The sequence below is a fragment of the Gadus macrocephalus genome, chromosome 7 (assembly GCF_031168955.1).
Source record: "Gadus macrocephalus chromosome 7, ASM3116895v1".
NCBI lineage: Eukaryota > Metazoa > Chordata > Actinopteri > Gadiformes > Gadidae > Gadus > Gadus macrocephalus.
Genome location: NC_082388.1, coordinates 27,615,294 through 27,627,157, shown reverse-complemented (window position 1 = coordinate 27,627,157; position 11,864 = coordinate 27,615,294). Strand labels below are relative to the sequence as shown.

The 11,864-nt window shown below is 49.7% G+C and overlaps 1 protein-coding gene across 1 annotated transcript; it reads left to right on the top strand.

Moving 5' to 3' along the window:
* Positions 1 to 1,370: 1,370 nt before the first annotated feature.
* Positions 1,371 to 11,251, top strand: ammecr1 (AMMECR nuclear protein 1). The gene is made up of 6 exons (XM_060057750.1): positions 1,371 to 2,875; positions 4,594 to 4,704; positions 5,178 to 5,292; positions 5,939 to 6,029; positions 6,135 to 6,231; positions 7,295 to 11,251. Exons 1-6 carry the CDS (start codon positions 2,364 to 2,366, stop codon positions 7,407 to 7,409), a joined length of 1,041 nt encoding a protein of 346 aa, XP_059913733.1. The 5' UTR covers positions 1,371 to 2,363; the 3' UTR covers positions 7,410 to 11,251.
* The last annotated feature ends 613 nt before the right edge of the window (positions 11,252 to 11,864 follow it).

The window sequence follows — 11,864 nt, the reverse complement described above, 5'->3', positions numbered from 1 at the left end:
AATACTAAACCAATTCTATATCACAGTAATATACTATTTGTATATTATTTACATCCACTTTCATCTATTTGTATTCGTCATCCATCGTATTAGAAAAATATTATTGCAAAGGTAAGTTATGGCAATAATTAATCTTAATTTTATACTGTAGTAAAGACCAGCGTTATCCATATGTTTAATGGTAGATATTTAGCTTTTCGCTGTATTTAAAATTTGGTACCTCATTCTAAGAAGTGGACACTGTGCAGCGTATGTTATTGGATGTGTTTGAAGCCGGTCAGGGGATTTCCCATTGATTCAGTCTCATTCCGCCCTTTGTAGTGTGGATGGAGTTGGTCGATCTCGACGCACCACCCGATAACGACCAGGCTGACCTGGCCGCTATCCCTTCACAGAAGACCAGGGTCAGAGAGGGAGACTGGTGGCCATGGTATCCACAATATGTGTCTCTTTTACTTCTTTCTTCCATGCTTTATTTCAACCCATCACTTGCTTACCCAATACCAAACTGCTTAGTACTGTTTTCTGGCCATACTGATCCGACTAGTGGGAACTTGGAAACAGGTACAATAAGGGTGTCATTTGATAGAGCCAAGACCAGTGCATTGTGTCCCCAGCCTCCGCCTGTTTGATGAGAAGAAGGATGTGCTGATCCTGCTCTTCAATGGAAGACCCCTGGACCACCAGCTCTCCCCTTACTACCGCATGAGGAAGAGGGTGAAGAGGAGCACGTTGCTGAGCTAGCCACAGGCCGGCCAGAACACAGACGTCTTCTGGCAAAACGTGCACAGAGCTCTGGAGTAGAGCCGGCCGTATAGGGGGAAGCAGTAATGAGGCAACGACAAGGGACAAGGCTCGAAGTCCTAAAGTTCCCAATTACTATGAACGTAGCAGGAAATTCTGTTCATCCAATGTGCATTACGGAGGTGCCTTTTCAACTGAGAAAACAGATGATAAAATAAACTGGTTTAGTATAATAATTATTGTAAATACTGTGAATATAAGAAGTTTTCTTTATAAGTTGTATTTACCCCGATGGTAAAAGTATTAGACGACAAGCTTATCACACAAGCTGGTCATAATCTATCATTATATTTCGTTAATTGTTTTATATCCGTATATCCGTTGTCCGTATTACCAACGATTGACTATTGTTTTTCAAATAATCTTCGGCCGCCTCCATTTGTAATACAATAATGTATGACCGTTTGTATGGGATATTAATCATAATGCAGTCTATAGTACATTTTTTTTGGTAGTATTTTTATATATGCCTTCTGCTTTGGAGTGCGCGCTTGCGTTGCAAAACGGCCTACGTACATTGTGTAACATTTGGGCGCAAGAAATGTTGGTGAATCGAGTCTGAGCGTGGAGACTCGGGTGATGCCCGCTCGGATCACAGGACTACTGTACCGATACCGAACAGCCCTGATGGTAGCAGCGACGGGCGGACCGTAGGGCACCCCGACCCGGAGGACTTGGGGCTATTGAAGAAGACGCTTCTCTACTGTGTGTCCTTCTGGCTGGAAGACAATCTCCTAACTAACATCCAGCTAACTTTCAGTTCAATATTTGTCGCGGCCGTTTTATTGCGTTTTTCCCTCTTCCACCATCACCAACTCACATTGTGCAGGTGTAGGAGGGGGCGGTGTACAGGCCGGTCTCACTGAGACCCTTTTGGACGCTGACGTGTTTCAGCGGGCCATGCCAAACCTGCAGTGTCAGATGCCATTTTACTGCGTCGGAAACCCCAATATATTGGGCCTGTCATCTCACTAGAAGTTGTTCAAAGTAGTACACGACTGGTGCGGTGGGGAGCTACATGGTCAGATGCATTGTGCACTCTTCGTGCTGAAGCTTATGGGTCCTGCGTACTCAAGCTCCCGGCTCCCACACAAAAAGGTGTGCTGCGGGGGTCCACCGCACGGTCTGACCGCCTCACATCTGGATCGTCCGTCCTCAGTCATCTGAGGCCTAGGTGGTCGTGAGGTCCTCGGAGTTTAAGCTCTCGCTGTGATCGCTTCCAGAGGATTTCGTGTTATTGAAACCGGTGTTATTACATCGGCACGATTGGTCGGGTTTCATCGGCTCTGAATCCCTCGTCCATAGCCCCAGTGACTATAGAAACGTTATCCAAGGTACGAGCTCATCGGCCGGGGACTTCCCCTATTATTATTTTGTGCATTTTTTAAAGGCCACGTTAGGGTGACATTGCATTCGCTTTCTCTTTCCACCACTGTCGTTTTAATTCGGCGACCAGACACGAAAAAGTGAAAGTGGAGGATTGTCCGTCGCACGCATTAAAGCTCCGGGATTTCAGCGTCTGGCTGGCGTTCCCCCCCACCCATCCCGCGGTGACGGTTATGGGTCGGAAGCGGTGTGTCGGTGCAGATTGTTCCAAGATGGCGGCCGGGTGCTGCGGGGTGAAGAAGCAGAAGCTGTCGGGATCCCCCGGGTCGGGGGGTCCTGGCGGGGTGGGGGCGGGGAGTGGGGTGACGGGAACCGGACACTGTGGGACAGACCTGGGGATCGGTTCCTCCACCGCCGCCACCACCACTGTTGCAGCGGGGACCGTGGGCAGAGTCAACGGCCTGGGGGGACCGGGGGGAAACGTGAACAACTGTAGTAGTGGTAGTGGTGGCGGCGGTGGCGGTGGCGGTAGTAGTAGTAGCAGTACAGCCGTGCTGTCCCCAACCCCGGCCGGCTACAATTCGTCCGGCCTCTCCCCTAATCTGAGCCCGGGATCCGGCTCGGGAAGCGGCGTGAGGAAGATGGTGGTGTCGGCGGAGATGTGCTGTTTCTGTTTCGACGTGCTTTACTGTCATCTGTACGGATACCAGCCGCCAAGGACCCCCCGCTTCACCAACGAGCCCTAGTGAGTCCCTTTGTGTTACACCCGGCCGGCGAACACCACCGCAGGGGGCTTTGGTCACGGTGACATTCGTGTGTTCGTTCGGGCCATTTGGTCGGGTTTTAGTCGAAGAGTGGATTGGGATTAATTAATGCACATTGACAACTTTTAATTTAAGATTTAGAACTAATAATCACCCGGCGGGCTGCGGCCTGGTCCCCAGCTCCTCACCGACTGCCCTGTCTTCTTGTTTTTCGGCATATTATTATTCGTTCGTATCCATGACAGCTCTAAACAGTTATTGCACATAGTGGTATCAGGTTTTCATGTGTTAAATGTGTTTCGGAAAACAACTTTGTGTCCATTTGAAGTGCGGTCATATTTTATATTTAGCGTTAAGCCTGTTCGCTGTTAGCCTGGTTGCTAGCATTGATTTTAGCCTCGGAGTTTCGAACCGAACGACTGGCCAAGTAGTTTGCTAAATCACCCATTAAGGGTACGAAAACGAATATCAAGTCAAAAAGTAGTGAATTAAAGTAGTTTCTGATAGTTTAAGACCCAAATCGTTGTTAAAACTCACGACTGCCTATTATTTGGGGGGGCTAAAGACCGTTAGCTGTATCGGCTAACAGCCACAAGGCAGCCTGCCAGCTCCTCGCGACCCGCCGCCGGACGGCTCGCGGACGCTCGGTCCTAACGGTTCTGTCTGAACCGAACCAGATGCCCGTTAGGGTTCTGTTTGACCAGAACCAGATGTCGGTTAGGGGGTCAAGGATCTGCGTTCAGAGAGCCGGACCGGGACTCAAACAACAAAGAAAACACTGCACACATTGCCCATGTCGGGACATTTAGGTTTAACTTGACAGTTAGTTGATTAATCAAGTTGCTTTACAAAAATTTATGAATACTTATGCCTGTGACAACACCATTAAAAAGTCAGTTTTCATTGTTTTATTCGGTTAATCAATTGGATTTTAACTTCTTGTGTATAATTGCAGCTGTTTGGGCGCCCTCTATTGGCCGATACAACCGACGCTTGATGGCATAGAAGTACTAGTTTTATATAGTGTAAGGTACACCATCAATTACTAAGATCTGTGGTGTTGCATCTTATTTAATGCTGCATTGTAATCAATTAAAGATTGACAGGAGTGCACCTATTGGTTTAAATTGCATCAATGTCTTATGGTAATGTGAGGTAAACGATAAGGCCACTACCCCAGTTTGGCCTTTAGGGTTTACAGCCAAGAAATGAGGACATTGGGGACCTTATAGTTCATACGTTACCCTAAGTAAAGAAATGTTTGACAGGTTATTAATTTATTTGGCCCATAAGAAAAATAAGCTGTCATGGCTCAGCTCAGAGGGAAACTGGATATCAGTTTGATAGCTAAATGCACAAGGTTCATCTGAATGAGAACATACAAGACAATTTGATTACCTTAAAGTAATTACACAGTAGAGACAAGGAGAAATGTGACTATGTATAAAGACGGTACTGCAAGTAACATAGCCTGTTCCTTTAAGAGAGCGCTGAGCTGGAACAATTCGATTAAAGCATTAACTGTCATTGTTTGACAATGTCAACAACTGGGACATCTCTTATCATGCGTGTGGTAACGAGATCAACAAAAGGCAATCAAATCATTTTCAGTCAACGTTAGAGTATTAAGGTTCGACCATGACCCTTGACCTTTACTGTTTCAGTGGCGCTGGGTTAAACGTGTCTTCTTCTCTTGCAGCCCGCTGTTCGTCACGTGGAAAATAGGGCGAGACAAGCGGCTGAGGGGTTGTATCGGTACGTTCTCGGCCATGAACCTGCACTCAGGACTCAGGGAATACACCCTTACTAGGTAAGCACCCCTACACCCCAACCCCGTACAGCCTGCCAGTTGGTACAGTCCACTGGGCGGGTCGACCATCACACATCACACCATTTGTGATGTCATGAGCGGCTCCATTTCGAAGCGGCTGTTGAGGGCTGGAGTAGGAGCCTTCAAGATATTACTGATCATCCAAGTGACTTGGAGACAAGTTAAAAAAACATGAATTTAATAATGTTTGGCCCTTGTTGGATGCTGGCCGGCCTTTAAAAGGGCCCCTACCGAGGGGCGGGGCGTTGCAGCCGGTACAGGCCGCTTTGAAGCCGTTTGTGACATCACAGGTCAGCGACCCCATGTCACACCCGATGCCCTCTTGTGATGCCAGAGACGGATCGTGGTTGAACCACTTGCTTGACTGATTGATCAACGTGAGCACCTGGTGGTAGAGCAGGACCCTCACAGTGGTGATCGACCTTTGACCTGTGACCCCGTGTGTGCCGCAGTGCCCTTAAGGACAGCCGCTTCCCGCCCATGACGAGGGACGAGCTGGCCCGCCTCTTCTGCTCCGTGTCCCTGCTGACCAACTTCGAGGACGTTGGGGACTACCTCGACTGGGAGGTGAGGAGGGGGGGGGGGGTCTGTACCCCAGAGGGGGGGGAGGGGGGGTCTGTACCCCAGAGGGGACTACCTCGACTGGGAGGTGAGGAGGGGGGGGGGGGGGTCTGTACCCCAGAGGGGGGGGAGGGGGGGTCTGTACCCCAGAGGGGACTACCTCGATTGGGAGGTGAGGAGGGAGGGGGGGTCTGTACCCCAGAGGGGGGGGAGGGGGGGTCTGTACCCCAGAGGGGACTACCTCGACTGGGAGGTGAGCGCCCGAAGGCCATACCCCACTGTAGAGGGGGGGGGGTCTGTACCCCAGAGGGGGGGGGTCTGTATCCCAGAGGGGGGGGGTCTGTATCCCAGAGGGGGGGGGGTCTGTATCCCAGAGGGGGGGGGGTCTGTATCCCAGAGGGGGGGGTCTGTACCCCAGAGGGGGGGGGGGTCTGTACCCCAGAGGGGGGGGTCTGTATCCCAGAGGGGGGGGGTCTGTACCCCAGAGTGGGGGGTCTGTATCCCAGAGGGGCGGGGTCTGTATCCCAGAGGGGGGGGTCTGTACCCCAGAGGGGGGGGTCTGTACCCCAGAGGGGGGGGTCTGTACCCCAGAGGGGGGGGTCTGTACCCCAGAGGGGCGGGTTTCCTGACGTCTTTCTCCCTCTGGCTCCAGGTTGGCGTTCATGGCATTAGGATAGAATTTTTCAATGAAAAAGGATCAAAACGAACTGCCACCTATTTACCAGAGGTTGCAAAGGAACAAGGTGAGTATCTGTTGTCTATAAGCTGATGGATGCTCTATATGTAGGGCTTCTAACCCACAAAAGTTATGAAGAAGATCCTCTCAATGAAATGTGATTTCTCCACAGGTTGGGACCACATTCAGACCATCGATTCCTTACTTAGGAAGGGAGGTTATAAAGCTCCCATTACCAATGACTTCAGGAAGACCATTAAGTTAACCAGGTGAGGCCGGTGTCACTAAAACCTGTTGTACTGTTCCCACTGTCAGTGCAGCACATTCCAGAGGCATCCTGGGGTCTGTAGTCTGCAAATACAACCAGCCTTATGTGTCGATGGCCAATTCATAAATATCTTAACTATATTTACATTCAGGGTAAATTCTTTCCGCCTGGTGTTTTTTTTGGAAACATGCAAGGCGAAGCATTTAAGAGTCTCGGTCTCAAATCAAACCCCGGATGGCTACAGGCTGTTCAAAGCGGTGTGTGGGCAGCAGCTAGCTGCCGCCGGCGGACTGGACGCGAGCCGTATCGCCCGGTCCGCTCCGTCTGCAGGAAAGGCCCCTGGTACCAGGGTTCAAGTCCCTGGTACCAGGCTGCCGTGTCTTACCCTGTCTGACTGCTGGTCCGGGCCCGGCTCCTGTGTTGTCTCGTTGTAAACACCGCTGTCCTGCCCGTCCAAACGGCCCTGTGTGTTGACCAGTGTCCCCGTCCCAGTTACCGTGTGTTGACCAGTGCCCCCGTCCCAGTTACCGTGTGTTGACCAGTGTCCCCGTCCCAGTTACCGTGTGTTGACCAGTGTCCCCGTCCCAGTTACTGTGTGTGGACCAGTGTCCCCGTCCCAGTTACCGTGTGTTGACCAGTGTCCCCGTCCCAGTTACCGTGTGTTGACCAGTGTCCCCGTCCCAGTTACCGTGTGTTGACCAGTGTCCCCGTCCCAGTTACCGTGTGTTGACCAGTGTCCCCGTCCCAGTTACCGTGTGTTGACCAGTGTCCCCGTCCCAGTTACCGTGTGTTGACCAGTGTCCCCGTCCCAGTTACCGTGTGTTGACCAGTGTCCCCGTCCCAGTTACCGTGTGTTGACCAGTGTCCCCGTCCCAGTTACCGTGTGTTGACCAGTGTCCCGTGTCCCCGTCCCAGTTACCATGTGTTGACCAGTGTCCCCGTCCCAGTTACCGTGTGTTGACCAGTGTCCCGTGTCCCCGTCCCAGTTACCGTGTGTTGACCAGTGTCCCCGTCCCAGTTACCGTGTGTTGACCAGTGTCCTGTGTCCCGTGTCCCCGTCCCAGGTACCGTAGCGAGAAGATGACCATGGCCTACGCAGAGTACATCGCTCACCGCCAGCACCACCACTACCAGAACGGCGTGGGCCACCCCCTCCCCCCCTACAACCATTATTCCTGACAGCGAGCCCCGTGACCAATCACTGCAGCTCTCCTCGGACCTGTTCCCGGGAGAGCCCGCCCCCGCCTGGTCTAGCTATTTCTACTACTGTACCATTTTATGATGATAGTTTCCGTTGCCATGGTGGCCGTCTCCCAGACGTTGGCATGGCAACGGGCGGCAAACAAATTTATTACGGCGCGAAGTCCGCATTTCCCCGCCCTCTTTTTTTTCCTTTTATTTCCTGCCGTGAAGCTTTTGCAGCAGCATATATAAACGTATATCTCCCTTCCTTTTTTGAATTTGAATTACGATTTTTCTTTTTCTCCAAACTTAAGTCTTTAATAAAAAAAAGAAAAACCTAGTGAGGTTTTGGTTCTGTGGATGAGAGCGTCTCTCATGGTGGGTCAGGACTAACCTGGTATTCTAGAGCTGAACCTTTCTCATGCTTCTCATTTTTATCCCTGTGTGTGTGTGTGTGTGTGTGTACTATTTGTAGCAAGGCAGCGGCGGTTGGGAGAAGTCTCATGCTATTAAGTGAGAGGGAGAGGTGCGATGGCCTTGGCCGGGTGTCTCTGAGCACTGGACCCCCCAGCTGTAGATAGCGAGGGTCTGACCGGTGGGCCGGGGGCTGGAGTATGTGTGCCTCTGTGTGGTTTAATCGTCTCCAGGAGATGAGCCCGGCTAGATGAGTAGATTCTATCGTTTGTGATGCGTGAAGTGTTTCCCTCGCCGGGCGCCCGAGGGGGCGGGGTTTTGTGGGGCGAGGGAACCTATTAAAACTTGAACAGCGTTTGATTGGCTAGGTATAAAAGCGTTTATCTTTTTATTATTATTCCTTTTTTGCAACGATTTCTACATTGTACGATTTAATAAGGAGCAAGCCATTTGTTCATCTTGAAAGCCGGATTGTCTGCGGGTCATCTTTTGTAAAGTAGATGAACCAGTTGGAGGGACTCCCCTGAACGCTGCGTTCTGAAGGTTAGGTGAGCAGTCGGATATATTCACACGGTCGGAGAGGGAGCTCCGGAGTGGATCCACCGTCATTGTGTGTTTATAGAGTTTAGGAGCAGGAAGCGACGGGGACAAACGAACCCCCTAAAGCCATAAACCCAAGGCGTGCTTCATAAGTGTTGTGGGCTGGATGGCATCACTTGTCTTGGATGAGTTAATAAAGCTTCACATGGGAGCCCCAAAGCCGTTCCAGGGAGCCTGCTCCTCTGGGCCCGGTCCCAGGGGGCTCATGAGGTGCGGTGACCCCTCTGGGGGTTGTCGGTGTGTAATTAACTAATTGACACGGTCTAATGACCAAAGTCGTTAGTTGTTTTAGCTCCCAAACCCCAGAGAGGGTGTGATTAGTGAACATGTGATCAGTGAACGTGTGAGTGAAGCGTTGCGTTGGCTGGGGGTTGCGGTCTTAAAGCAGCCCGGGACACTGTCCCAAGGCTGCCCCCACCCCTAGATTGGAGCCCCAACCCACGGTCACCTTGTCGTTAAGGGGAGAGTAATGGGACAGGGCCCTTGATCGCTGGGCCCCCCTCCCGACCAGATCCCCCCCTACCTACGGGGTCTCGACCCAAGCTGCAGAGAACGGCCTCCTGTTGTGTCAGCTGTGGGGTCGGGAGGTCAAGAGCACATGTCCCAGCGAGGGGTCCTTTATTGTTGAAGACTCCAGATAATAACAGTGGGGGGGGGGGGGGGGGTTCTAGGGACTTATTGAAGCCATTTCCCCTCGACAGACAGTCCCGTGCATCCAGGACCTCTTTGGGTGTGCAGTATCTCAGCTGTCCTGGTGTCCGCTCTGCGCTGCGTTCCAACGGCTGGTTCTGGTTCAGCATCGCTGCCATGTCTCCTGCACCTTCATTGTTTTTTGTTGAATTTGACCAACCGGCGGTTATTTCCTTTATGCAAACAGCCAAGGGCTTCAGGCGATCCATCCACAGTAACCCAAACTACCAGACTTGAGTTGTGTTGCCTTAACTGGTGTTAATAATGTCTGGACCAGTATTTGGTGCTGTAGTTGTTCCTCTCCCACCATCGACTGTGCTGAACTCCCATCTCGTGCTTCTCCAGAACTCTTCTGGTCCTTTAAACGGCGACAAACTACACAACCACATGTTTTTCTTTTCTTCTGCTGCAAAACCAAATTGCCCACGCTCCTCTCACCTAAAGTCTTTGTATAGACATGCAATGTACTCTGTTGCATGCGTGTATGAGTATAACCTATGGTTTTAAATCCATGATATGCTTGATCTATCGCTTAGACACTCGGAACCACAAAGAGATTTTAGAAGACTAAACATATGGTGCTATCAGACCGGGCGTCGGGCGGTCAGCTGACCGGTCATGAGGACTCATCTCCATATCACTAACCCGACCTGTGGGGTTCTCTCTCCAGCGGCTCGCCTGTGAGACGGACGCACCACGCTTGAACTCTCACAAGAGTCATGGAAGGTACACCTCCATGTGGAGGACTGACTATTCCCTCCAGACACCGAGAGACCACCCCTCACATGGGCCCCCTTTTTTAACATCCTTGATATATGCAGATATCTGTTCAACAAAGTGTTTCTCGTGCCATGCTGGTCAACGTCCCTGCAGGCTTGAAAGGGCAAGAAGTCACCCCTCCCCCCCCCCCTGGTTTAGCCACCCTAGGAGAGGACGTGTGCTCGTGGGTCAACGCACACACAAGTCTGTCGGGGCGGAGGTCGGTTTCGCCAGTTGCAGCATCTCCTCTCCACATGCTGCAGCTGGACGAGGAACCTCCTCTAGAGACTTTCCACTGGACAGGAAACCCGACCACCACGTGGTCCGCCTTCATGTCCAGTCGGCTGGTCGGTTGATGTAGTCATGGACGGTCTTCATCTACATGTCTTACACATTTTCTAGCATTTTTTTATGTTGTTAAACACAGATATCGTGATTTACTGTCGGTCGAAACCCACCACCAAACAATCATGACTTTATTTTGTATATTTATTCATCCTTCTACAGTAGAACGTAACTGGAGGTGTTGTTTGGTGACCAACCCATGGAAGATGTAATCCTTTTCTGTCGTGTTCTGTCAACACTTTGTGTACCGATACCTCATAGACTGTTGGTGGAGGCGGTGAGACTCTTCTTGTCGTAGCATACATTTGGCGCCGTAACCAAGGGTCAGAGTTCGGCCGTAGCGTTCGTGCGAGGTCGTTCGTCGCCGTGGAGAATGTTCGTGTTGTGACCTCGCGTGCGTTTTGACCGAAGGTGCAAAAAACCAGCCATGTGCAAACAACATGCTGCAGTGGGCGTGGCTCCCTGCCCTTCCAAAAACAGTTCTGCAAGCGACCAACCATCTCCTCTGTCCGTTAGTTTGTGTGGTACCTTGAAGCTGAAGCAACCCCATCTCACCGCGTCCTGCCCTCCGACCCCCTGGCCCCCACCTCCGACCCTGGCCCCCACCTGAAGGGCGCGGAGGACAAGATGCTGGGTTGCACATCGTATCTTATTAATTTTTGTTTAATTTACAAAAATGAAAAATCCCATGGTGTGCCTCCTAGCTTATGGGTTTTAAATGTTTGTTTGTTTTTTCCCTAAAGACCAGCAGTTATACTTTATATAAAATATGGATTTTCCTTATTTTTATGCTATGTAAGATGAAAAGCCTGTTTTCTTTACTTTGGACCCAGTAGCTGCACTGGTATACAATCGCACTGATAGATGATAATTAAAAAACATAAACAAAACATGGATCAATACTGATACAAGCAAATGACATAAGAAAATACAATAAACTTGTGTTTGGAACTTTTATCTAAAAAAAAGGAATAAAATTAAAAAAAGAAAATGACTGTTTTTGTATATTAAAATAAATTCTTTTCATAATATTTTGGATCTAGTTTCAAACTTATTTTAGTGGTTTTCTATGTTCTGGGTATTGAGACACAGTTCTGAAAGACTTCACTGTATAAAATGGTTTTACTTTGCAGTGGCCGGGACGTTACCTGGAGTAACGTCCCTCTGACTTTTTGTTTTGGGTTTAAAATGCATTTTCTCTTTTCATTAATGACTTGAAACGTTGTTGGAATACCGTGGCGGTGGGTATTCTAAAGGCATCCCCTTGTAGAGCTATATAGATATTTCTTCTCCCTCTAAACCGCTATTAGTGTGACCAGACTTGAAACGGGCATTTATTATAGTACTCCCAAAAAAATATTTAAAAGTTTTAAAAGAAGAACAAAAAAATGTGTGGGGAAGGTATAAAATGTATATATACAGTATATATATGTGTGTATACATACAGTATATATATGGGTTATTATCGGTTTGTAAGCCATGGCTGTGAAGACGATAATGTAGTTTTAAACATTGTTATTACCTTTTAAAACCATTTATTCAATAAAAAAAAATAAAAAACCAAATGAAAAGAGACATTCGTGTGTACTGGAGTTCTTTCTTTGGCGCGTCAATTTCTCTGCTCAGGGATGACGAGTAGACCGA